The following is a 25,654-nucleotide window of genomic DNA, read 5'->3' as shown; positions in this document are numbered from 1 at the left end:
ACCATTAGTGGTAGCATGCAGGTTCTGAGCTACTACAAGACTGACAACAGGTAGGTTTGCAAAGCAATGGATTCAAATTCAAAAAGATCTTAACAAACACAAACACTCACTGTATCAAGAATTTCATAAGCGTCTAAGCTAAAGTGTATTTATTCCAAGGAGTTTTCACATGGCTTCCACGAAATATGGGAGTTTGTCTTTCTTCATCAGCCATCTTAAGTAAGAAAAAAAATATTTTTTTCTTCTCATGAGACTAATTTGATAACAACACTCCTCAAATTGCATATATTAAAATATTGCCCTGGATTATACTACAAGCAACAAGCAGTACTAAGATGATTAAAAAAACATCAGTTCATTAGGTCATGGAGCTCGAGCAAGCACCTTACATCTTTTGATAAATGAAAGCCTAACAATAACTGAATTATTTTTTGCATCTTTTCATCTCAGGTCTAGTTGTGAGTGGCTAATTGGAAAAGAAAAACACAAGAATTCCCAAGTGCACTGAATTGCTGGTTGCAGATATGATGAATCTTCACATCACTCAAACTGAAGAATGCATGGATAGTCATGATAGCATACACTAAACCTGACAGTGCAGCTATCTAAAATTGATATGAATTGTCGCAACAACCAAACTGGAGAATCGATGAATACCCATGATGGCATACACCAAGTAATAAAAGAAGGAGTAAACTCACATTTTGTCATTCAGATTCCTGATAGAGAAGGGTTAGAGGGTGGGTTTACACAGTAATAAACTTCAAGTAGAACGTTCTACAACAAGTAGTCAGATTTACATATTTTCTATTTTTTTAATATTAGGTGACCATAAATTTTCTAGCAAAACTGACAATTAGAAAGGCTGGTTTGATAAAACAACAAAACATGCCTACAGGCTTAGCGTTCTTGTAACCCGTAGCTAGGCATGGAAAATTGATTGTCAGGAAACTATAAATATCTTCATGACAGTCAACTTGAACAAATGCTAACCTTAGCAGATTTAACCAAGAAGCCCGTAACAAAATAAATTTTGACAACAATGAAATGTATTCTGATGTCTAGATTATTTATCAGACTCTTTCCGCAATTGTCCAATCTACATTCAACTCAAAGAGCATCCCATGAGTGATGTACAAAAATAGTTCATATTATGGAGAAACAATTAGCATTTTTACAGTGTAAAAATGGCAAAGAAAGAGCAACATGGATATATTATATAAAAGCATAGTAGGTTTGATTTTGAATCCCACACCGACTTTTAGTTTCTTCATTCCCCCCTTGAGTATATATTCCATGCTAAAATTCAGAGGGTAATTGTGCAATCAGATGGAACATGCAGCATGGGGCTGATTAATCTCCGGAGACCCTTTATGGTACTACTTGCTAAAAATCACATGTGCTAAAAATTCTCGATGCATGTCCTTCTCCTTCTCGACACAGGTCCATCTACGAGGACACAACCACCAAGTTTGCTAGCATAGAGACATATTTTGTCGAACATGTTGCCCGTGTTACATTCCCCACTTAGGTGACCACTTTTTCATACATAAGGGAGAGCAGGGAAGGGGTGGGCATACCTTGGTTGACCACCTGCGCCGCCAGGATGCCACGCACAGACGCGTGCGCTGCCTCCAGCACCAGGACGCCGTGCCACCTCACGGTGGTTGGCTTTGGTGGCGCTGACGAGCTGGAAGGCGAGCCCGATGTCCTGGCCGAGGATATGGTGGATGCTATCGAGGAGCGACGTCTGGAAGTGGCCCAAGCTGAGCGTGGCCTTCTTCACAAGCACCACGGTGCCCCTGATCCGGCCCTCCAGCACCGTGGACGCCGCGCCGCCTCACGGTGGTCGAAGGCGTGCAGCACGGCCAAGCGGGAAGTCACGGAGGGGAGGGGAGGGGAGCGATGCCGCGATCGCAAGGGGAGCGACGAGCAGGGAGGAGACCAAGGCAGATGGAACGCGTGAGCGTGAAACCAAATGAAAGGAGGAAAAAGCTGCCCCTTTTACAAATGCAAAGAGGTGAAGTAATTAAATATAGGCAGATTTGACAAGGTTCTCAGAAATGCAAAGAGGTTCCTTTTGTCTTAATTCTCTTTCCTTCTGTGTTAATTCTCTTTCCTTTTGCTCGTTGCCATGTATGCTGGTGCATGCAAACATGCAATGTGTATATGGATAGCACAATAATTTTCTACTTCATATTTTGCCGTGATTCCTCTATCACATGACATGCAATATTCAATCAAGGAGATGTCGTGGGATCGCAGGCGTGGTCAGACGGACGAACCAAAACCAATGTCGCACCAAAAAATGGCAACACTTTGTTCTTTTTAGTTGTAGGAGAAAAAAGGTATAACCTTTGAACTTTTGAGTTTTTGTTTTGAGGAAGCAACTTTTGAGTTTTTTGTGTGTGATTGTGATTTTTTTTATCGGACGTGTTATTGTGATTTGTGGATATAAAGACATGAAGTATTTTGGCTTTAAGTTCCTGGCTTCCGATTCCGTTGAATTTCTGGTCATATTGGTTTGTTTTTGTACATTTGCATATCCTCATTCCGTTTTCAAATCGTGGATTTTCTGAACTCGACTCTGTTTTCACCAAATTGTTTTATATAAAAATAGACATAAAGGTCATGTTCGCTTCGCTGAAAAAACAAGCCAAAACACTGGTCCGGCTAATTTGTTGTGAGAGAAAAATATTGTTTCAGTTAAAAAAACAAGCTAAAAAGTACGGATTATAAAAGAAACGAACAAACCAAAGAGATTTTCCCACCCATTCCCATATGTTTTTCGTCCCAATCGTTACCTCCTCCCTACGGCGGCTCCTCCACCCCTTATCCTCCTCTTACTAGCCCCCCTGTGCATGTTTGTGAACAACACCGGCCTTGGTCGGCCGCTCATTGGTGGGTGAGTGGAGCCAAGCAAGTTCTCCAGCCCCTTGCGTGCACTGCACCATCCAGTTTATTCATGGGTGGTCCACACCATCCACCACACCCAGGCACACCGCACACTAAATCCCACAAGCCCTTTTGTTGTTGCTTCACGGGGTTCCGTGGCTCCCCATCGATGAGCTTTTTGCCCCAGAAACCACGGTTGGATAAGCACGATGCCCTTGAGCCTAGCGTGTTAGATGTCAGAGTACATGGCGAGGTGGTGTCACATTTCTCAAGTGTTACTGCCAACGAGGAACACGTGGGCAGGGGTCGCCATGCGCGGTGAACCATGATCTGCCATGGGACAACACCCACTTGAGAGTTGTGAGGAAGTCCTCATACATGGCAGAGATGGGGTGCTTTGGCACGAGGCAGTACCGCGGTAGTCCACGGTGATGTCCGGCAGGCAGCAACGAGGAGGTTAAGGCGGTGGCGGTACACGGTGGACCTAGCCGATCTGATGATGAAGCCATTGCTGTGGAAGAAGATGACCACATGGATCTTACTTTTCGCAGTAGCAGGTGGTAGGTTGTCATGTCCTTGGAGTGCGGTGAGAGTGCCATCCTTCGACACAATGTCGGTGGTGTAGTCGTGGTCGAGCGGGACCAGCAGCATGAAGACCAATCGTTTGCTCTTGTATAACAGGTAGAGATGCAAATGAGTTTGTCCAAGAACCCGCAAATATGCATATGTTTTCGGCTAAACCCGCTTCTCCATCCCTAATAACAAGAGTAGTGGGCGAGCTATTATTCGTGATTGATTCGTCCTAAGTGGTGGTAATTGTCTTCATCGGGCCATCCTAACGATCGTCTTCTTTGTATGTGACCTGTGCCACATGTTGCAGCTGTGCCACCGTCACCGCCACCGTACGCGAGTGGACGCACAAAGAGTCACGACGTTCTAGGACCAGCTGTAGTAGTTGTTTCAGGCCTTCACCAGCACGCTCTCGATGTGTTCCTCTATTGCAACATCGTCTGCGATGCTGGCACCAGCGATAGGCAGGGAAGGGGCAAGGGCCCATTCGACAACATCGTGTGAACAGCAAGGAGTGTTTTTTTTACCTCGGTGTATATAGCGAACATTGAAGAAAACACTACAGCATTTTTCTCATCCAAAATCGCCGTTTGGGTTCGTTCGTTTCAGAGGAATTGAAATCTACATAATGAATTAGGCTATTTGGCTTAGAATTTGATATTCCATAATATTTTCAAGCTCACAAATAAGCTTATCTCAAATTTATAGGGTGTGAGATGGAAATAGATTTTATATATCACTATGCTATAATTCTATTCTCTAACTTATAACACACTCTTTAACTCATTTCCTTACAATATAAATCTCCTACAACTAAAAAGAACAAAGTGTGGATATTTTTTGGTGCGACATTTGTTTTGGTTCGTCCGTCTGCCCATGCCTGCGATCCCACGACATCTCCCGCATGCCATTCTTCTTGATTGAATATTACCTGTCATGTGATAGAGGAATCACGGCAAAATAGAAAATAGAAAATTATTGTGCTATCCATATACATATTGCATGTTTGTATGCACCGGCATACATGGCAACGAGCAAAAGGAAAGAGAATTAATACAGAATTCAAATTGGCCAACCTCTTTTGGTGCGACTTTTTTTTTGTCGCTCCTCCCTTCCGGCCGTGCGATACCCCACGCGATAGAAAAAGAAATTGCCATCCCTACGATCCCCGTCTGCTTTGAAGGAAACGAATCGATCACTTAAAGCCACATGCAAGAAAGGAAACAATAATCATGCATGGAAGAAAACAATAATCATCCATGAAAACAATAATCATGCTTGGTAAAAGAATTGTTGAGGCAGTACAAAAGGCACGATTCAAATTATTCCATGGATTAACTAAACTTCAGTTAAATTTTTAGCAGATGCAGAGATAGTAAAATGAGAGTTTCTGTCTAATATTTTGGGGCTCTCTGTTGTCACTTAAAAAAATTATGTTGTCTCATAGGACAAACATATATTCTATGATAAAAAAACTATGTATATGCATGTTCAATACTTAGGTGTACAACAGTTCATATGGTATTGTCTATAATTTGGAGGATATTAAATTTAGGCTGAACGTATAGTAGAACATTTATTGTTGTAACTTCTACCTCTTATATTCCACGCATGGGACGCGTGGCCATCGGGGTCAAGCCATGGGACGCGTGGCGCTCGGGGCGGAGCTAGCTTTGCCATCGGGGGTCAAGCCATGGGACGCGTCTGCACCATATATCCGGTTTGCCTGTATCACCGGCCTAACCGGTCCGTGCGGCACTGCCCCTCCGAGTTGGTGCGTACGCCGGGCGCTAGCAGCAGCATATATCCCGCGCATCCTGCAGCACGAATCAGCCCAGAACCATTTCTAAAATCAAAGAGAATGCATGAACGGTATAAATAATAACGCCACCAACAAAATATAATTCTAGAACGACCGCAAGCAAACATGGTATGAGGCAGATTTTAGTTTTCCAACATGGGAGGGTTGAACGTGATGGAGAAAACAGTTAGTTTTGCATCCAATGCAAAGACCACTGTTCTACCGGCCTCGTCACTGTCGAAATTAGGAGAACCGGCAATATTGCCGGTTCTTTGCTCTGAAAACCAGAAATTGATTTGGGATATGATCGAACCGACAGTGATGACAACTATCACTGCTGGTTTGTGTCTCTAACCGGCAGTGACTTGATGGCCACATATCACTACCGGTTCAAGCCAAGAGCCGATGTCGGTTCTATTCAAGAACCGACGTTGATAAGCCTACAGCACAAAAAGACTGCAGTCGTCCTTTCCTTCATCATCTCTTCCATCCCGAGAACAGAGGTGCATGTTTGGGCCTTTCTCTCCATCGTTGCGGCTGCTCTTCACCATGAAGCTAGCGCTTGGATTTTGAAGAATGGCTTGATCTTTTTGCTTTAAGGTTAGTAACAAACATCCACTCCTTTGATTTTGTTACTTAATTAGTTTCGTTTTGATCTCACTATGACCGTATACAGAGACGACCCTTCGTCCTTGCAAGAGATGTTATGCAAGTCTTCTATGCAAGGGATAACAAGACAAAAGGAATGCTAAAAGTAGTCCTACAAGGGAAAAGAAAGATTGTCGGTATCGATGGAGTGACGGACGAAGAAGACTACATGGGCTATCAGGAAATACCTCTATTCAGGACGAACGTACCCCTACCTATCCTTCAAGAGGGTGATGAACTTACGTACGGCTTGATCACAATGAGGCCCTCATTGTTGATGCACCTAAAGATAGTTAGATTATTGTTAACTATGTAATCAATATTCGAACGTTGTTCACCAACTATGTAATCAAATTTATATTTTGTGTGCTTCTCTAAAATTAAATAATTGACTATGTAATCAAATATTGAGATGTTCACAAACATTATTATTTGATAATTATAGACCATTAATTAATTATCATGAAATTAAATAATCGAGACATAAATATTTATATTATTTTACAATAGATTATATGTATTTACATGCACTAAACGGATAAAAGAAACAACATAATCTAAATTAATGTAATCCCTAATGCTAGCGCAACGGTTAAGACCCTATAATCTGGACCTCGAATTAATTAACTCTCATTCAGAGGATAAAACAAAAAAAGAAAACCTACCTTTACGTACTCCCTATCATAGCGCAGCGGTAAAAGCCAGCTACTGTGAAGCCCGCGCCCTTGCTTCGAATCCTAGGTGCGACAAAATTTTTTTATATTTTTATAGAATTAAATGAACCTCAACTTAAACTATAAAAATGATAGCAAAACGTTTTCTAACGTAAATCCTCTTTTAACGCAGCGGTTAAGCCACTAATCCCTCTTTCTCGCTCCCTCGGTTAGAAACCCAAGCGGGACAATTTTTTTATTTTTTTATCCAGAGCCCGCGGCAGTGGCTCTGATTTAAAAAAAATAAAAGCTGAGCGCCTGCGACAGCGGCAGCTGCTTTGCTAGGCCTATCACTGTTGGTTTTTGCATAAAAACCGACGGTGATACATGGAATCACTGCCCGTTCTAAAAACCGGCACTAATGACTCCTATCACTGTCGGTTTTTTATCAAAACCGACAGTGATAAGAATATTCCCTCCACGGGCCAGCAGTGCTCCCACTGTTAAAACTTTCCGATGGTTCTTTACATATATACACTTTCACTATCGGTTCTCTTTAAAAACCGACAGTGGTATTCACTTTCACTGTCGGGAAAACCGACAGTGATGTCCATACCCCCTATATAAAACAAACCGCCGGCCACATACATTGATCTCACCCACCCACGAACCTCTCACAGTCTCATTTCTCATGTTTTACTCTCACTTCTCAAGAAATCCACTCTCTCTACGTGATTTGGTCATAACTCCTGCATTTTTCATTGGTATTGATATGTTGTCTTCTCCAATATTCTATCTATATTCATTTGATCTATATTTATATTCATGTTTCTTTGCATTCTTCATTTATATATATTCTTATTCCTTGCATTCGATCTATATTTAATTATGTTGCTACATTTTACTTGGAAAATTTTTTTGTGCATATATTTTATGTTCATATTTTTTTGTATTTTATCGATCAGGTGGTATGAACAACGGACCTCCCCCACCATAAGAACCAGGTTTCCACCCTGGTGATGAGCCATTCGTTCCTAATGTGGCCATTCCGCGATTCTCTATTCTAGCTATTGTATGAAATATTTTCCAACATCTTTTGTTTTTTTATGCTAACAAATAAGTATAATTAGTTTAATATCATTGTTGCATATATATATATATATATATATATATATATATATATATGTGTGTGTGTGTGTGTGTGTGTGTGTGTGTCGCAGACTATATCCCTAATAGATTGGCTGCAAACAGCACTTAGCTGGTTCTTTATCTCGGATATCATTGAGAACACGACATCTAATGCAAGTGGTCGGCTATGAACGTGTGAACTCAGTTTTTCCATCCCTTTGAGGGGTGCAAATCATCGAAACCTTATCCACGAGACAGGAAGACAGAGCCCGGATTTGATAAGTGCTCAATTCAGTGTCGTACGCTTCTGTTTAGAGGCACTTCGACGTGTTTGCTATGATGTGCCTGATTTCTCGCACTTCAAGGCACTTGCTTTGAATGCTGATGATATCCTCGTTCCGCAAACAAGCGAATGGTTTGCGAGCTACAACCGTGCGGATGTGGTAAAATGGTCACTTATACCTGAGTCATGGTTATTTGTTGTTTATTATTGTAATAGTATTCTCTATTTTTTTTTCTTTTTCTCCACATGCAGATTGCGCTCCAGGACCTTACCTATGCTGCATGTGGCTTGTGGGCCGTTTTAGACCAAGCTACGAAGCAACTCGGGTACGATTGGAACTTCTGTAATGGAAACCTCGGCCAGCTCACTAAAGAAGGACGTCAGTACTGTATTAGGATTACTAACAGAGGCAGTGGTCGTTCAGTAGGTTATATCTATGGCCGACCATTCTTTCGGTATTATGAGACACGAGAGAGTGCACTCATACGGGTATTGACCTTCATCGAAACAAGCGAATACATAATCCGTGTGGCAGAATCGCCCGAAATAACGTACTTACGGAGGTGCTCGTCTTCCATCAGACACTAAGCACCCTGAAAGCAAGCTACAACGAGCGGTTCCGTCGGGCACACCCCAAGAGAGAGTCCGAAAGATCCACATTTTTTTCCAAGGATTCAATAATGGGAACGAGTTATAATACCTAATCCATTTCATACATCCAGAGTTTTTAAAAAATACATTATTACATTTTCAAAGTCAGAGCGCGGAATATTAAACAGCGGAATAAAAATAAACATTTATCAATAATGAACAAGGATCTGTCTGTGCCCACCAGAAGAATCCTTCACACAACGGCTATGTCTCAAGCAGTACCTGCAACAGGGGTATGGATGAAAACGGTACGGATATTTATTCGACCGTCCGTTTGACCGAACAAATATGAACACTTATCTGGATAGTTACTCGGATATCCGTAATTTTTTTCGGATACGGATACTAAAACGGATATCTTAGGCGGATATCAAATACGGATGTAATATCATCGATATCCGGCGGATATCAGATAATCCGGTTAAGTATCGGATATATCCGGATATTTAAAAACGGATATTATCCGGATATTATTCAAACGACCTTGGATGAAGAAATGATCAAAATAAAAATTGTAGATCTCAAAAAGTTATGAAACTTTATTGTTTACAACTTTTTCGTTTGAAATCATTTAGTGCTTCAAAATTTAAACCGTCCAAACTTTCTCAAATGGAAAACTAGTTTATAGGCGTCAAAATTTAAAAATCACAAATTTGAACCATCCAAACTATCTCAAATGGAAAGTTGACCAAAACAACAATTGTAGATCTTGATGAGTTGAACAAACTTGGTATTCAAAACTTTTCAATTTAAAGTCATTTAGAGTTCATAATACTAGAGTCAAAGTGTTGTTTTTTCATTTGACCAAATTTGACTTGGTCAAACTTGCTCAAATGAGACACTAAATGACCTCAGATGAAAAAACTCTGAATACCAAGTTTGATCATCTCAGCAAGATCTACAATTGTTACATAGCTCATTTTCCCATTTGAGAAAGTTTTATCAAACACTAGTCACAATCTCATAGACTTTCTGAAACTATATCACACACTTGTGAAATTTGAACTATATTTTGTTCAAACTTTCTCAAATGAAAAAATGGCCTATATAAGGATTGTAGATCTTGATGAGATGAACAAATTTGGTATTCAAAACTTTTCAATTTGAGACAATCTAGGGTTCCGAAAACTAGTTTGTAAATGTTGAAATTTAAAAATCATAAATTTGAACCGTCCAAACTATCTCAAATGGAAAGTTGACCAAAACAACAATTGTAGATCTTGATGAGTTGAACAAACTTGGTATTTAAAACTTTTCAATTTGAAGTCATTTAGAGTTCATAATACTAGAGTCAAAGTGTTGTTTTTTCATTTGACCAAATTTGACTTGGTCAAACTTGCTCAAATAAGACACTAAATGACCTCAGATGAAAAAACTCTGAATACCAAGTTTGATCGTCTCAGCAAGATATACAATTGTTACATAGCTCATTTTCCCATTTGAGAAAGTTTTATCAAACACTAGTCATAAATTCTTGAATCTCATATAGACTTTCTGAAACTATGTCACACACTTGTGAAATTTGAACTACATTTTGTTCAAACTTTCTCAAATGAAAAAATAGCCTATATAAGGATTGTAGATCTTGATGAGCTGAACAAACTTGGTATTCAAAACTTTTCAATTTGAGACAATCTAGGATTCCGAAAACTAGTTTGTAAACATTGAAATTTAAAAATCACAAATTTGAACCGTCCAAACTTTCTCAAATGGAAAGTTGACCAAAACAACAATTGTAGATCTTGATGAGTTGAACAAACTTGGTATTCAAAACTTTTCAATTTGAAGTCATTTAGAGTTCATAATACTAGAGTCAAAGTGTTGTTTTTTCATTTGACCAAATTTGACTTGGTCAAACTTGCTCAAATGAGACACTAAATGACCTCGGATGAAAAAACTCTGAATACCAAGTTTGATCGTCTCAGCAAGATATACAATTATTACATAGCTCATTTTTCCATTTGAGAAAGTTTTATCAAACACTAGTCACAAATTCTTAAATCTCATATAGACTTTCTGAAACTATGTCACACACTTGTAAAATTTGAACTACATTTTGTTCAAACTTTCTTAAATGAAAAAATAGCCTATATAAGGATTGTAGATCTTGATGAGCTGAACAAACTTGGTATTCAAAACTTTTCAATTTGAGACAATCTAGGGTTCCGAAAACTAGTTTGTAAGCATCGAAATTTAAAAATCACAAATTTGAACCGTCCAAACTATCTCAAATAGAAAGTTGACCAAAACAAGAATTGTAGATCTTGATGAGTTGAACAAACTTGGTATTCAAAACTTTTCAATTTGAAGTCATTTAGAGTTTATAATACTAGAGTCAAAGTGTTGTTTTTTCATTTGACCAAATTTGACTTGGTCAAACTTGCTCAAATGAGACACTAAATGACCTCAGATGAAAAAACTCTGAATACCAAGTTTGATCATCTCAGCAAGATCTACAATTGTTACATAGCTCATTTTCCCATTTGAGAAAGTTTTATCAAACACTAGTCATAAATTCTTGAATCTCATACAGACTTTCTAAAACTATATCACACACTTGTGAAATTTGGACTACATTTTGTTCAAACTTTCTCAAATGAAAAAAATGGCCTATATAAGGATTGTAGATCTTGAATCCATGACCATGACTCCATGAGACCTATGAAGCCATGAGCTTGGCTATTTCTACTCATGCCGCGAAGATTGGTGCTTGTATGATGTTTGATGTATGATGTATCTGTATCTTTATCTTATTTGTTGCTTTACTCTTTAGTCTTTCGGCTTAATCTAGATGGATTATGGACTCATAGAGTGGTGTAATGGTTTGCGCACGTATGATATATATATATATATATATATATATATATATATATATATATATATATATATATGCTGCTTTTACTCAATATCCGAATAGATATTTGTATCCGACCTTCTCCGAATCCGATTCATACCGTATTCGATACTTATTATTCGTATCCGTAACCGAGTCAATCCGTATTCGTATATGTATCCGAACGCTATCCGTGTCCGAATCCGAATCCGAACAGAAATATGAAAACAAATATAATATGAGTGATATCCGTTCGTATCCGATCCGTTTTCATCCCTAAACAGGGGTAAATAAATCCTAAGTACATAATGTACTCGCAAGACTTATCCGACTAGTGCCAGATATAAGTATGTCCCTAGTATGTCTAACAATAAATATACAAATATATTCCACATATAACTATAAGCTTAATTAATCTATGCCTTAATTATAATTAGTAAAATGAACTTAATTCTAGGATCCAAAGGGTTCGTTTTTTTTTCTTTTCTGGTTTATGCTCTGTTCGTTTGGCTGATAAGCTATGACTAAAAGTACTGTCGACTGATTTACCGTAACATAAAAATACTATTCCTGTGCTGTAAAAGTACATAAGGCGGCGTTAGCAGCCATCGCTTTCTGCGATCTTTGGCCAGTTGGCCTGTCCCCCACTCCCCCCCTGCAGGGGCGTAGCGTGTGTAGAGTACTAGGCGAGTAGCCGAAGGGGGCCTTTGCGAGTTTCACTGATTCTGACCGCACCCACGAACGGAACCCAACCATTCCCAGACCGCCTGCCTGACCGAAACCGAACCCACCATTCCCCCACCCGCTGCTGTCCCGATGGCGACGGACGCCGCGCCGGCGCCGCGCTACTCGCTGCTGCCGGGCCGCCTCCCCGCGGAGGACATCCTCTTCTGCGTCGACGTCGACCTCGAGGCGCGCGCGGAGATGAAGTCCGCCGCCGCCGCCGCGGCGTCCTCGGGCTCCACCTCCACCTCCACCTCCACCGCGTCGCCGCAGCCGACGCAGCCCGCGGGGGCCGCCGGGGGTGCCCCGGCGGCGGGGCCCCGGACCGCGGTCAGGCGGATGGACGCGATCAAGCAGGCCCTGCTGCTCTTTGTCCACAGCAAGCTCACCATGTGCCCCGACCACCGCTTCGCCTTCGGCTCCCTCGGCGAGGCGTTCTCCATGGTATCACGGTTCCCCTCACCTGATCCCTTCATTTCTCGGCAACATTTAGTCGGGTTTCGCGTTCCTTGCACTTCTCGAGTTCTCGATGAGAAATTTAGGGAACGAATATTCCTATTTGTGCAGAAATGTTACTACCTGCTGTCTCATACAGTCATACTAGAAATCAGGATTTATTCTGTGATGTGGGGAACCATTAATGTTTCAGCGCCCAGTTCGAGATATAAGGGGATCTACGAGAGGGGATTCTGTTTAGGTTGGGTTTAAGTTAGGAGTTGAGTGAGATATTCGCCCCCAAATTTCCCCAATCATCATGTATTATTGCTCTGTAGTTTGCTCTGAGAGTTATTGGTCAAGATGCTTATTGTATCTCTGGAATGTGATAATATATTGGTTAATATAACTTGTCCCCTTTGAATTTTAAGGTGAAGAAGGGCTTCAGTAGTGACGCTGGTTCAGCAATGGAGGCAATCCATTCCTTGTCTGCTTCAGAATCAAGATATGCAATGGCTGATCTCACCCAGCTCTTCATGACAGCTAACCAGGAAGGTACAAAAGCAGAATCACAAGGCCGGCTTCTCAGGGTGGTAAGCCTTTTGTAACTAGGACTCAGGCTTGCATTGCTTTTAAATTATGTCTGCCTGCAAATTTGATTCCATGTTAGTATCTGGTAACCAATTGGAACAGCAAGTAGAAGTGGTCACTTACAAGTTAGAACATTGTTGATAATTTATCTATTGTTATCGCAGGTGTGATGTAAATTTAACATAGATGGCTCCCTCTGTTAATTATGGTGCTCTGGAAATAGTAAAATGCAGGACCACTCTGAATTGTCGGGGTGCTAATTTTCCTCGGATCACTATCTTTCCTTCTGTGGACAACATGTTCATGATTTTTATTTTTAATAATGGCACACTGTTTTGGCATGAAGTTATTTACTTTGCATTTCTTCAGTTATGATATCTTGGGTCTTGACTGCTTCAAGTCTAATCATTCCAGGTACTTATCTACTGTCGTTCCTCTATGAAGCCACAGCATCAGTGGCCTGTGAAGCCAAAGAATTTCACCCTTGACATAATCTATCTCCACGACAAGCCAAGTGCTGACAACTGCCCACAGATGGTATATGATGCCTTGGTTGATGCTCTTGACCATGTCAGCCAGTATGAGGGGTACATTCTTGAGACTGGTCAAGGGCTTGCTCGCGTTCTCTTTCGTCAGATGTGCATTCTTCTATCCCATCCTTTGCAACGTTGCATCCAAGATGACCTTGATATTCCCAAACAAGTCGCTAAGAAAACTCTGGCAATCGAAGCTGCACAGAATGAAGATGGCACGCCAGTCTCCAGCCAGCAGTAGGGTCTTCTAGTTGAATGGTATGCAAACATCAAGTTACTTGCAGGTGGTTGGCATTACCGTTCTACTAGATCAGAATGCCTGTTCTGTGTGATAGAGATTCCATCTCTGAATTCTCTGTACTATGCTGTAATTGTCCAAGGAGACATCCTCTTGTTGCTGTCCCTTGTTTGACTGGGTATTCAGCATGTAGTTGCACATGATACAAAGAGCTCAAATCTTTGGCACTTAAATTTCCTTTGTTTGCATACTCTTAGTCGCCCTGCAGGTCATATTATGCTCAACTCATCTGAGAGAACTCTGCTGAATTTCATGTTGTGCTAGCTAGGGGAACCATTTCTGCCAAACTTATCGTACATCTGAGGTTCCTGTAATTTTCCTAGTTGTTTGCATTCAGATTCAGGTCATGTTCCCAAAGTACCCTCTCATCCATGGCCTTTTAGAGTCCTGGTACAGATACCCTTGCTTATATTATGCATAAAAGGATCATTACAACTCTACTTTCAGAACTGAATTGTAGAGGGCATTCATTACAGAAGCATGAAAAATGACTTGGAATTGTTCAGTCTCTCCATAGTACATAAAAAGATCGTTTGCACCGCCAGTATAGCAAGTTAGCCATTCTGAATTCGACATATATACTTCCTTGCATTGCAAGAACCTTTGCTGCCCCCAACGCCATTTTTGTACCAGGAAACCCTTTGCCCTTACACTTTCTCCCCTGCATTTCATCGCACTCTAAAACACTCCATTTTACATAGCGCCCAAGTGGTCATTTACAGAGACATCATGCTGCCCACTGCATTTTGCTCGCTCATCAGCAGCAGGGTAAGCATGAGAACAATCCGCCCTTTCCTGCTCCCGGAACCGGAGCTGCCTCCGGTTTGCTCCTCGTCTCCGGCTGCGCCTCCGCCTTGGCTTCAGCTTCCGCCGGTGCTGGCGCGGCCTTGGCCGCCTCCGTTGGTGCTGCTGGCTCCGGCTGGTGTTCCCGGTGAGACTGCTTCTTGGAGTAGTTCCTCTTGTCCTCTATAAAGCTTCGTGATAAGATTTTGTTCATCAGTTGGTCGAGAAGATCCAGCTTTTAATAAACAACAAGAACGTATTGTAAGCAACGAAATGGCAGATGGTGGTGTGCGTACTTTGGGAAGGCGAAGGAGTAGTTTCCCTTCATGGCGCTCTCGGGGAGCTCCGGGATGCTCTCGAAGGGCGGCGAGATGACAGGGGCGGCCTTGGCGTCGGCGTCGAGGACGACGGCAGCGCTGCTGCTGCGCGGCGGCGTGGCGATGTCCATGAGCTCCGGGTGCGCGAGGAAGAAGCCGGTGAAGTCGCTGGACGGCGCGACCTGGAGGCCGAACACCGACTCCGTGGACATCATGCTCCAGTCCTTGTTGGACTCGGACGGGTCCCGCTCGAACACCGCCGCCGGGATCCTGTCAGGGTCGCCCGCCTCCTCGGCGCCGCTGCTGTCCGACGACGAGAGCCATTCCATGAGCTGCGTCGGCGGCGGCGAGGCCGGCGCCGCGTTGCCGCGGAGCTCGGCGCGGGCGGCGACGTCCTGCAGGGGCAACGCCATCGCACCAGCCGCGGCCGGTCACCGATCTGGACGCGACCGGCGCGGCGCCTGTGGCACGGGGCGACGACGACGACGACGACGCCTAATCCTCGGTTGGTGGAGCGGAGCGGAGCCGGGGCGAACGCCTCGTCAGCGCGCGGCATGCATGGGACGCTCGCTATTTTTGGTACACCAGCACAGCCGTCCGACCGGTCTCGGACGGCTGGGGTGCTGTCTCACTGCGGCAAATTAGCGAGGCGGCGGCGCTCGTCAGCCTCCAGCGAGTATCGGGCGGCGAAATGAGATCTCCGATCAGACGACGGCCAGCTCCCAGCGCCGCGCCGCGCCGCACGTCTGAACCGCGTGGCGCACGCGCGCACGCGCACGGACCACGAATGGAATCGGTCACACGAGCTGCGCTGGGGCTTGCTGGATTCGACGGCTCTCGTTCGAACGTGGGTTTGTTTGTTTGCAAGGCAGCTCGGCTCTCCGCCCTGCGAGAGCGAATAAATACGACGGCGAGGCGCGAGGGAGGTAAGTCCTGCGCGTGCGCGGGGTCGCCCAGATTAGCATGGCGCGCTAGCTTAATATGGCAGCGACGGCGTGGCGTCAACTGGCAGCTGTTGCGACGGGCGCAGTGGCGCTGGAGGTGGTTGGCTGGCGACAGGCGCGCGCGGCTGCGTGGCGACGACGACGAGGCAGATGCAGCACAGGTCGCGCGTGCCTCGTTTTGGCTCGTGACGACAGCGGGAACACGACACGCCTTCGTCGTAAGAAAAAAAAAGCTTCAACTTATCATTCAGTTTATCAACTATATAGTATTTTTTTCTTACGATAAAACAGCTTCAGTCAGCTTTAATACTAGCCTGACAGACCCCAAGACGACAGATCATGCATCGAGCAATCCAAAAATAAATAAAAACAGCGCGTGATATTTTTTTTTTTCGAGGGGAAAGCGAAACTAGCGCGTGATATGATGATTTCCGAAACAAGATCGACATGATATTATTTGGATGGGATTTAATAAGATAATAAGACTTTTGCTATTTATCAGTTGACATATTTTTTTTATTAAATCTATCAAATTTCTATACGTTTGATACTGCTTTAGAATTTGTGCTACAACTGTCTACTAGGTCAAAATCTGACAAATTTAAGTACATAAAATCTGTTGACGGATAGCTACACACTCCACCACATCAGTTCTTCGTAGCCCTGTTCGCTTCTCTTATAATTCGTTTTTTTCAGCTTATTTTTTCAGCCAAAATAGTGTTTTTCTCTCACAACAAATCAGTCGAAACAGTATTTCGACTTGTTTTTTCAGCGAAGCAAACGGAGCTAGCACTCATTTGACGATGGCTGATCAATCAATCGAGATCTCCCATGGGCGGCTACACGAAGTAGTATGAAGCTGCACTCTTCCCTCGTTTCGTAGCACTGCTTGGGCTTCATGGCCGCGCAGCAGAAGCAGGGAGCATTTACACGGCCTATGTGGACACAGTTCGTCATGATGCAAAACACCAAGTTCACAGAGGAACCGCTGCCGTCATTGATGGACGCTGTGGAGTTGAGCGCCATGGCATTGCCATTGCTATCGCTCGTGCCCTCAAGGACCTGCTCCGGGAAAGATCTCGATGCTCGGAGGGAGGGCAGGTAGAGGACTCAAATCCCCGTTTGAAGCGCCCCACGCCCAGGGGCTCGGGGCTTGGTCGGGCCAGGGCGATTCCCCGACCACCCGGGGCGGTGGCTGAGCCAAGGCTGCACCAGGCGTCTTTGGCCTCACCCAGGCTAAGGCTGTCCGCACCGCGCGCCTGGAACCGAGCCTGTACTGGAAATATACAGAGGAAAGGCCCGCACCGTTGCTCTCTATTTCATCCTCAATCCCTCCGTTTGCTACAGGGCATCTCCAAACCTAGTGCAGTGGGAGACGAACGCTATCCCGTCCACCACACCAGCAACGCTCCTCTCGCGCCATTGCTGTGAAGTGTCCGGCGAGCTCCCCGACGGCATCCTGGAGAAGCCGGCGGTCTCCCTCAAATCCGAGGGCATTGGGGAGGGAGGGGAGTGTAGGGGCGGGTCAGCAAAGGTGGGCAACAAGCCTCATCCACCCCGTCGTCGACCCAAGTTTGGAGCTGTGAAACGGCGGCAGAGAGAGTTGAGGCGGGCGCGGACGGACTCGGAGGAGAGCTCTACGGCGCGTTCGGCGATTCGCCATCGACGGAGAAGGTAGTCCTGTACATCAGTCAGCACCCTGTAGATCTGGAGGCGCTCGGCGGCTGTCGCCGCTGCGACCTGCCGCGGTGGCTTCCCCGGCCTCGCCGCGGTCGCCCCGCCGTCCCGTTGTGAGCTGCCGCGCTCCTCGCTGCAAGCAGCCGCGCGCGCCCTGCCGGACCTGCCTCCGTTGCGCAGCCGCTACAATGGCCCCCCGGCCTGCCGCCGCACTCGCAACGCGGCGCCGCCGGCGGCCAACCTCCGGGCGCTCGCTTAGCCGCGCTGGCCGCCCTGCTGGCCCCGCCGCGCTCGCCCTGCTGCCCACCGCTGCACTCGCCACGCAGCCCCGCTGTCGGCCACCTTCGCCACCACGCTCGGCCCCAGCACCGCTGCCGCGCTGGCCGCCCGGCTCCGTCACCACGCTCCCGGCACCGCTGTCGCTCTGCCCCAGCTCAGTTGCTCTCGGCTGTTTCAGCAGTAGCTAGTTTCTTGAAATAGCTAGTTGAATAAATTTGGATCTTCCTGTTGTTATACAATTCAGTAACTTCAGTTGGTCTACGGCTTTCTAAACATATGGATAGATAGACAATTTTTAGAATCATCCTGCAGCACACCTGTCATATGGATAGATAGACATTTCTTAGAATATGCTTCTACTTGAATATACATTTCAGTAACCAAATTCGTTTGATTCACTAATTCACTACATTGTGCGTAGGACAACAGTAACATTTACCTGCAGCAGCTAGTTCCCTAATTTTCTTTCTGTATCAGCAGTAGCTAGTATATTAATTCTTAGTTGTGGCATCTTCACGTAGTATGTTACCTGATGAAACCTGATGGTAGCATGATCTAAAGATAATTTCAGCTTGTTGAACTCTGACAGAAATACAGAACAAAAATGAAAACATGTTGTCCAGTCCATAGATGTACTTAACCATATGGTTTACAGGGGCATTGTAGCATTTACTTCATTTTTTTGCAGGATGAATCCTAATAATTCTGATCAAGTTGGTGATGACATTACCGGTTTCGACGGGGGTCTTCCAATGCAAGGCTTCTATAGAGGGTGGAACCCAGGGCTGCAACCATATGCTCTATAGTACCCATATTACCAGGGAGGATGGACCGCAGCTCTGAACCAAGGGTTCATGCCGCTCCCAAATCCACCACCATCTCCTACAACACCTGCTCAAAATCAGCCTGTCGCTGCAACAGTGGAGAGTGTTGAACCAGTAGTATTGAAAGAGAGTCAGGGTGATGGTGAAGGAGCATTGTTGCCAGCTGGTTGACGACGCCCTGGACGGCCAATGGCATCCTCCTTTTGCTTGAAGTATGAGTCTGCAGCTTCAATGGCTTCGACAAGCCGCTCAAACACATGGGCGCGCATTTGAAACCTGCACATAAAGATAAGGTCTCTCAATGTGGTGCAAATATATGAATAATGTAATCCGTGACTAGCAGATTCTACAAACACACCGTCGACGGAACTGGAACGCTGAGTAAACAGGATTGGGACCAAAGTAGTTAGCACGGATCCTCGCATCCCCGTAAGCATGATCCCTCTGTCGTATCTACTTTGGTGGAGCATCCGAGCGACGGATACGACGAGAGGATCCAGCATTCTCGAGCTCCAATAATTGCACTGCCTCCAAGTACTCATCATCATCAATCAAATGAAAATCATCTTTGTCCTCCTCTTCGTGCATCACCCATGTCCTACACATGGAAGAACCAAAATAGCCTGCCATGGCCATGAAAACAGGAAGTCGCCAGGTGGCACAGGGTCTGTCAGCGTAGGAGAACAGGGAGAGGACCGCCGGGGGTGGACACTACAGAGTATCCATGGAGTGGATGGAACAGGCGACGAACCCTAGCAGGCGGCCATGCCGAGATCAAATCTGGCTACTTGGGCTGCTAGATGGGGCAGATGAGAGCTCAGACGGATGCTTCTAGGCCATGGCCAGTCGTTGCTACAAGGAATCAAAGAGCTGCTCACCGGACAGGACGTAGACGGCGGCGGCAACTTCTATTGGTAGTTTATTTGGAGACTGCTATACCAGGCGAGTGAGAGCAGCGCTGGTCCACTACTGATCTGTAAAGGCATCCTGACTTGTGGGCCATAGTGCTTTTACAGGTCCATTTAGCACTTGGGCGGTGCGGATAGCCTAAGCTCCCGTCCCCAACCGATGCTGAGAATATTACCCTAGAATTTGTTAGGTGCACAAAACCTGATAGGAGGGCAGAGTCACAGGGGGCTAGGCTCTGTCGGGACTCTGCCCCCTCTCCCTTGTGGAGATGTCTCAACCACTCCCATAGGGTCACGCATGGGGCATGACACGATACAACACGTGCCGCCACGCTCATCTCTCTGGAGGAGTCCGGACCCGCTTGGCAGTCTCGCTCTGCATGCACCCGGACTCATGTGGTGCGATGAATGCTACAGGGAGGCTGGAACCGGAGAAGGCATAACAGTAGCAGACAACACTCAGCTCTAGCTGGTGGCAGAGGATGTCAGGAGTAGTTGGAACATTGTCGCCCCCTCCCCTCCCCGGCTACAAGATGAAGGACGGTGCTTGGCGTCGTGATGGATCAAAGAAGTGGGACTCGAAACCCTAGAAATTCCCTAAAGCCATACGACTTGTACTCCCATCACCCTCCAGTATATAAGGTGGGGCATGGGCTCCTATAGCGCGCGATTGTAAACTCCACGATTGAGCATTCCTAACACGCAAAACATTATTACTGGACGTAGGGCTTAGAGGTCCAAATCAGGATAATTGTCTTGTGTTTGAATGCATAAGTCACCGGAGACTCACATATCTCTACTATAATGGACCAATCAAAATTGTACTAGGTCCCCCCAGAAAAAAGTCCCCCGCTAAGAGCCTTCAACCATTGTGCACCCAGAAAAATACACATAGTAATTCATCTCCATTAAAATCAAGGGCTAATAAAACATCCAAACCAAATCCGATGACTACGATTAGATGTGGGATGTCAGGCTTCTCACCCCCGCGCCCTCCTCGCACGCCGCACACCGTGATCTAGAAAATTTAGAGGAATCATTTCCGAAGAAAGAAATGATGAAATCACCGCTGGGAGAAACCACCGGTTTCTACGCCGCCCCGCTCGGCCGCGCTGGCCGCCCCGCGCCACTCGCCCGCCAGTACCGCGTGTGCTCGTCTGTGGCACCGCGCTCGTCCGCTGGCTCCGCGTGCTCGCGTACTCGCTGCTGCATGCGCTTACCGGAGCCGCTGCGCCGCCCGCCGGTGCAGCCATGATCGCCCTCTGGTGCCGCGCGCTCGCCCATGCGCTCGCTGCCATGCTCGCCCGCCGGTGCTCGCAGCCGTGATCACCCGCCGGCGCTCGCTGCCGCGCTCGCCCGTGCGCTCGCTGCCGTGCTCGCCCGCCGGCGCTCGCGGCCACCGGTGCTCGCTGTCGTGCTCGCGGCCGCGCTCACCCGTGCGCTCGCTGCCGTGCTCGCCTGCCGACGCTCGTGGCCACGCTCGCCCACCGGTGCCGCGCGCTCGCGTACTCGCTGCCGTGCTCGCCCGCTGATGCCGCGCTCGTCCACGCTACCGTGCTCGCGTGCTCGCCCATCGGTGCCGCGCGCTTGCTGCCGCGCTCGCCGCCCGCCGCTGCGCTAGCCCACCGGCGCCGCGTGCGGTTGCGTACTATCCGCTAAGTTCACGAGAGGAGAGAGAGCACCGGATGCCAGAATCCAATCCCGCGGTCGTTCATTGATTCCCGTTTTAGCGAACGATGCCCGCACAGCTGTGTTGAGAACTCAAAAAATACAATACATTTATTTTAAATTGATATAACTTCTGAATGGTGTATCCAATTTTAATTCTATCTACACCGGTGTGTTCTACGTGACGAGACGAATAAAACTAGACCCTACTTACATATGTTTTGAGAAACTTTTTTCTTGTAGCAATTTTTATATATTAACTTATATAACTTATATACCCAAGTTGTATAAACTAACTTATCGTAATAACTTATATACACATGTTATATAGAATAACTTATGCACACAAGTTGTGTTAGATAACTTCTGTACATAAGTTTGTGTTCCGTAACTTTTATCTCTACTATAATGAACCAATCAAAATTGTACTAGGTCCCCCTAGAAAAAAATCTTCTGCTTAGAGCCTCCAACCATTGTGCACCCAGAAAAATGCACACAATAATTCATCTGCATTAAAATCAAGGGATAATAAAACACCTAAACCAAATCATATGGCCACGATTAGATGTGGGATGCCAGGCTTCTCACCCCAGCGCCCTCCTCGCACACCGCACGTCGTGACCCGCCGCGACTGCGATTTAACACTCGAGGCAATGCCTGGTGAGCTGGGTCTAAACGACTGTGAGATCCATGAACCAATCAAAATTGTACTAGGTCCCTCAGAAAAAAGTCCCCCGCTGAGAGCCTCCAACCATTGTGCACTTAGAAAAATGCACACAGTAATTCATTTGCATTAAAATCAAGGGCTAATAAAACACCTAAACCAAATCTGATGACCACGATTAGATGTGGGATGCCAGGCTTCTCACCCCCGCGCCCTCCTCACACGCCGCACGCCGCGACCCACGCCGTGACCCGCCGCGACTGCGATTTAACGCTTGAGGCAGTGCCTGGTGAGCTGGGTCTGAACGACAATGAGATCCATGTGACCGTTGGCGACATTGCCCAGGTACTTAATTATAAGTGCAAATCTCTCAAATATGCCATGAATCTTAGTCACTGCAATTTGCAATAGCATCTTGCTACTCAGAGCGCTGACCCCGCGTCGTCGCACAACGTTCAACCTTCATCTGTCTGAACGACGGCATGCTTTCATTGCTATATTGCCTTAGTTTGCCGGACGTGGTGAGGAAACCCTGCTACCCGTCGCTACTGCCGGCCGGCCGGCCATAACCCCGACGCCGTGACGAACGCGCAGCAGGCCACTAAACTCGGGCGGCCAGGCTGCATCTACGGGCTAGCCGGCAGAAGATCTAGCTGGCCACATCTCATTGTCATCGCAGGTACTTGACAATGTCTACTATCAGTATCATAGGGACTCTGAACTCTGATCATGAACGATTTTCCAATGTGACAAATACTCTGCATTTGTTCTAAAAACTCTGGGAGTGAAAAGTTGCAAAAAATTAGCAGCGAACCAAAGGAGCTTGATGGCTTGACCCTGGCAGCCTGGCCTGCAGTTAACACACTATGTTACTACTAAAAAAACTAGAAAACATGTGCTCTGTCTGGTTTCGGTTTCAGTTTCAGTTTTAGTCATGTGCTAGAATCTGATAATATGCAAAAAAAATTACATTGAGTTCAAATAAAGTATCTTCGTAAATATGAAGCATTTTTCTTTCTCAAGTTTTTTCATATCAGAAGTCACTTCTTTTTTCCACCATCTAATGGATTAGATGTCGACAATATTTTTTTCATTCTAGATCAATATGTATCAGTGCTAGTGTGCAACACTGCAACTTGACTGATATAAAAAATACTAAATAATATTCATGTGCTACAAATGTCATAATTCCTTTTATTTGTGAACTGAGGTACTATAGAATTCTATATACAACTCACTAAGGATGAAATTCTTGGCGGATATTTTGAAGAGCCGTGCAAACGAATGTTTTGACAGCTTCCCTAAAGATCTTCAAGTCATGATTAAGGACTTAGGCAGAATGTAACTTAGATGGTTAATATGATAAATAACTTTACTATGCCTTCTTATGCAAAAAGTGTTCCTCGGATTGTAAACATGCTCAAATACAATTGCGTAAAAGTTGAATTATGAAAAAAAAATCAATGATTGTTTTTATGTAGATCATCACGATAAAACCGTGGTGTTAGCATTGACATTATACTGGTCAATCCATAACGAACAACTAGATCGCTGCCGTGAAATTGAACCCACGAACAGTGGGTGGTAGCCTTCTGAGTCGTGGCCCCTCTGAACGACATGTCCGAGTTGGGTAGGGGTTTAGCCTTTCGTGAAGTCACGCTATGTCATGATGAGAGTCGGTACTTGTCAGTCATCACCTTGATAACGGACTAAAAGTTTATACATAGTTTACTAGTCTTTGAAAATCAAGCCTAAATTGAGATAGACAACTTTATTTCTTCTCTTTATTAATTAACTCTATACACCAATGAGGGCTAATGAAATCATATATAGTTTAGCACTCATCTAATGTGCATGGCATCATACGTGACCAGCCTATGAGCGTAAGTATAGTAACAAGCTGTAAGTAAGCTTTATGCTAAGGTGAAAAAAAGACAATAACAGAGAGAACAGCTAGCCAAGGCGAGTTGTAAGTTTACAACCTCCAATAAATCTTGTGAGAGAAGAAAGTTATATTTACAGTGAAAATCTAACTATTATATATATTTTTTAGCAAATCTAACTATTATATAAATAGGCTTGGAGATGGTCATACAATATTTTATTAGCCTTGCAGTGAGTTATGGTTTCAACCACGTAACTCAAGATGCATTTATTACTCAGCCTATTCCAAATTATAAAATTATAAACTATTTTAAGTTTAGCTTTTGTTTCAAGCCAAACTCTATTTTTAACCAAATTTATAGAAATGTATGTATATTGATATCTATGGCTCCGTTTGGATCCACTCAACTAAAGTTTTTTGCTAGCTCAAATTTCAAAGCTAAACTTTAGCCAGCTAAAAGTTCTACTGCATCCTTAAGCCAATAGACTCAGCTAAATTTTAGCTAATAGCTAGGTTGAAACAACTAAACTTAGCTAATCTTTTAGCTGAGCCATTTGGATCCCTAACAACTAAATTTAGCCGGCTATAATATAGTGGGTGGATCCAAACAAACCATATAGGTGGCGATGTTCGGATCCACCAACTAAACTTTAGCTAGCTAAATTTACCTGCTAGGGATTCAAAAAGGCCCAACTAAAAGACTGGCTAAAGTTTAGCTGGGTTTAGCTACTTCAACTCAGTTAAACCCAATTTAGTTGAGTTTATTAGCTGGAGGACCCAAACATCCCAGCTAAAGTTTAACTCAAAGAACTTTTAGCTAGCTAAAGTTTAGCTTTAAAATTTTAGCTAGCTAAATTTTAGTTGGTTAGATCAAACATGCCCATATAGAATATCAAATGAGTCCAACTGACGACAGCGGAAACGCGGCACCGGAGACGACAGCGCATGCATCAAGCGAGCAAAAGACTAGTGGATGATGATTTTGCCAAGCAACATCGACATGATATTATTTGATTGAACGCAACGCAAGGGTACTGCTTGTACATCAGAGAAGATATAACAATGCAATTACCACAGTTCTTCATCAAGACAAGACAAAAAAAAAAAACACGCAGTTGTTTGTTTAGTCATTCGACGACGACGGCAGACGGCTGATGGATCGATCGATCTCCCATCGCCTGGCGTCGGCGGCTACACGCAGTTGCCGTTGTACTGGTCCCTCGTTTCGTAGCACGCGTTCGGCTTCATGGCCGCGCAGCAGAAGCAGGGGGCGTTGCCACTGCCTTCGTACACACAGTTCCTCATGATGCACCACACCAGCTTCACGTCGCCGGAACCGCTGCCGCCATTGACTGGCGCCGCCGTGGAGTTGAGCGCCATGGCATTGCCATTGCTGCTGCTCGCCTTGTCGTCGAGTGGCTCAGGACGACCTGCGACAAACATCTAGCTCTCAACATGAGCAACCAAGCAATCACAACGAAGACAAACCTCTAAAAAAGACAAATCTCTGCCACCATGTTCCAGAAGGCATGACTTTTCAAACTCAAACAACAGCTTGATGAGGAGGCGTAGATGTATACTTACACTCAGCAGACGATACGAAGAGCGCAACAAGCAGGACGATTGCCATCAGGTTCAAAGCCATGCCGCCGCACCTGCCCAT

At 45.0% G+C, this 25,654-nt stretch overlaps 3 protein-coding genes across 3 annotated transcripts; 1 reads left to right on the top strand and 2 right to left on the bottom strand.

The window, feature by feature from the left end:
- Nucleotides 1-12,182: 12,182 nt before the first annotated feature.
- On the top strand, nt 12,183-14,215 carry LOC136528735 (uncharacterized). Its single transcript, XM_066521711.1, has 3 exons — nt 12,183-12,629; nt 13,052-13,213; nt 13,626-14,215. Exons 1-3 carry the CDS (start codon nt 12,279-12,281, stop codon nt 13,983-13,985), a joined length of 873 nt encoding a protein of 290 aa, XP_066377808.1. The 5' UTR covers nt 12,183-12,278; the 3' UTR covers nt 13,986-14,215.
- Nucleotides 14,216-14,449: 234 nt separating this feature from the next.
- On the bottom strand, nt 14,450-16,227 carry LOC136529806 (uncharacterized). The gene is made up of 2 exons (XM_066522870.1): nt 15,122-16,227; nt 14,450-15,016 (listed from the first exon to the last, which is right to left on the bottom strand). The coding sequence occupies exons 1-2, from the start codon at nt 15,553-15,555 to the stop codon at nt 14,800-14,802; spliced, it is 651 nt and encodes a 216-aa protein (XP_066378967.1). The 5' UTR covers nt 15,556-16,227; the 3' UTR covers nt 14,450-14,799.
- An 8,955-nt stretch (nt 16,228-25,182) lies between these two features.
- Nucleotides 25,183-25,654, bottom strand: LOC136527301 (uncharacterized). Its single transcript, XM_066519989.1, has 2 exons — nt 25,576-25,654; nt 25,183-25,421 (listed from the first exon to the last, which is right to left on the bottom strand). The coding sequence occupies exons 1-2, from the start codon at nt 25,652-25,654 to the stop codon at nt 25,183-25,185; spliced, it is 318 nt and encodes a 105-aa protein (XP_066376086.1).

This window comes from Miscanthus floridulus, chromosome 19 (assembly GCF_019320115.1).
Source record: "Miscanthus floridulus cultivar M001 chromosome 19, ASM1932011v1, whole genome shotgun sequence".
Taxonomy (NCBI): Eukaryota; Viridiplantae; Streptophyta; class Magnoliopsida; order Poales; family Poaceae; genus Miscanthus; species Miscanthus floridulus.
The sequence above is the reverse complement of the archived record's forward strand: the minus strand, read 5'-3'. Positions and strand labels throughout refer to the sequence as shown.

What these genes read in the sequence shown, in the direction of transcription:
- LOC136528735 (XM_066521711.1), top strand. Translation starts at nt 12,279, where the DNA reads ATGGCGACGGACGCCGCGCCGGCGCCGCGCTACTCGCTGCTGCCGGGC. An exon ending in TCGGCGAGGCGTTCTCCATG is followed by an intron (nt 12,630 to 13,051) that starts GTATCACGGTTC and finishes TTGAATTTTAAG; the next exon opens with GTGAAGAAGGGCTTCAGTAG. An exon ending in AAGGCCGGCTTCTCAGGGTG is followed by an intron (nt 13,214 to 13,625) that starts GTAAGCCTTTTG and finishes TAATCATTCCAG; the next exon opens with GTACTTATCTACTGTCGTTC.
- LOC136529806 (XM_066522870.1), bottom strand. Translation starts at nt 15,555, where the DNA reads ATGGCGTTGCCCCTGCAGGACGTCGCCGCCCGCGCCGAGCTCCGCGGC. An exon ending in TACTCCTTCGCCTTCCCAAA is followed by an intron (nt 15,017 to 15,121) that starts GTACGCACACCA and finishes CTTATCACGAAG; the next exon opens with CTTTATAGAGGACAAGAGGA.
- LOC136527301 (XM_066519989.1), bottom strand. Translation starts at nt 25,654, where the DNA reads ATGGGCAGGTGCGGCGGCATGGCTTTGAACCTGATGGCAATCGTCCTG. An exon ending in CTTCGTATCGTCTGCTGAGT is followed by an intron (nt 25,422 to 25,575) that starts GTAAGTATACAT and finishes TGTTTGTCGCAG; the next exon opens with GTCGTCCTGAGCCACTCGAC.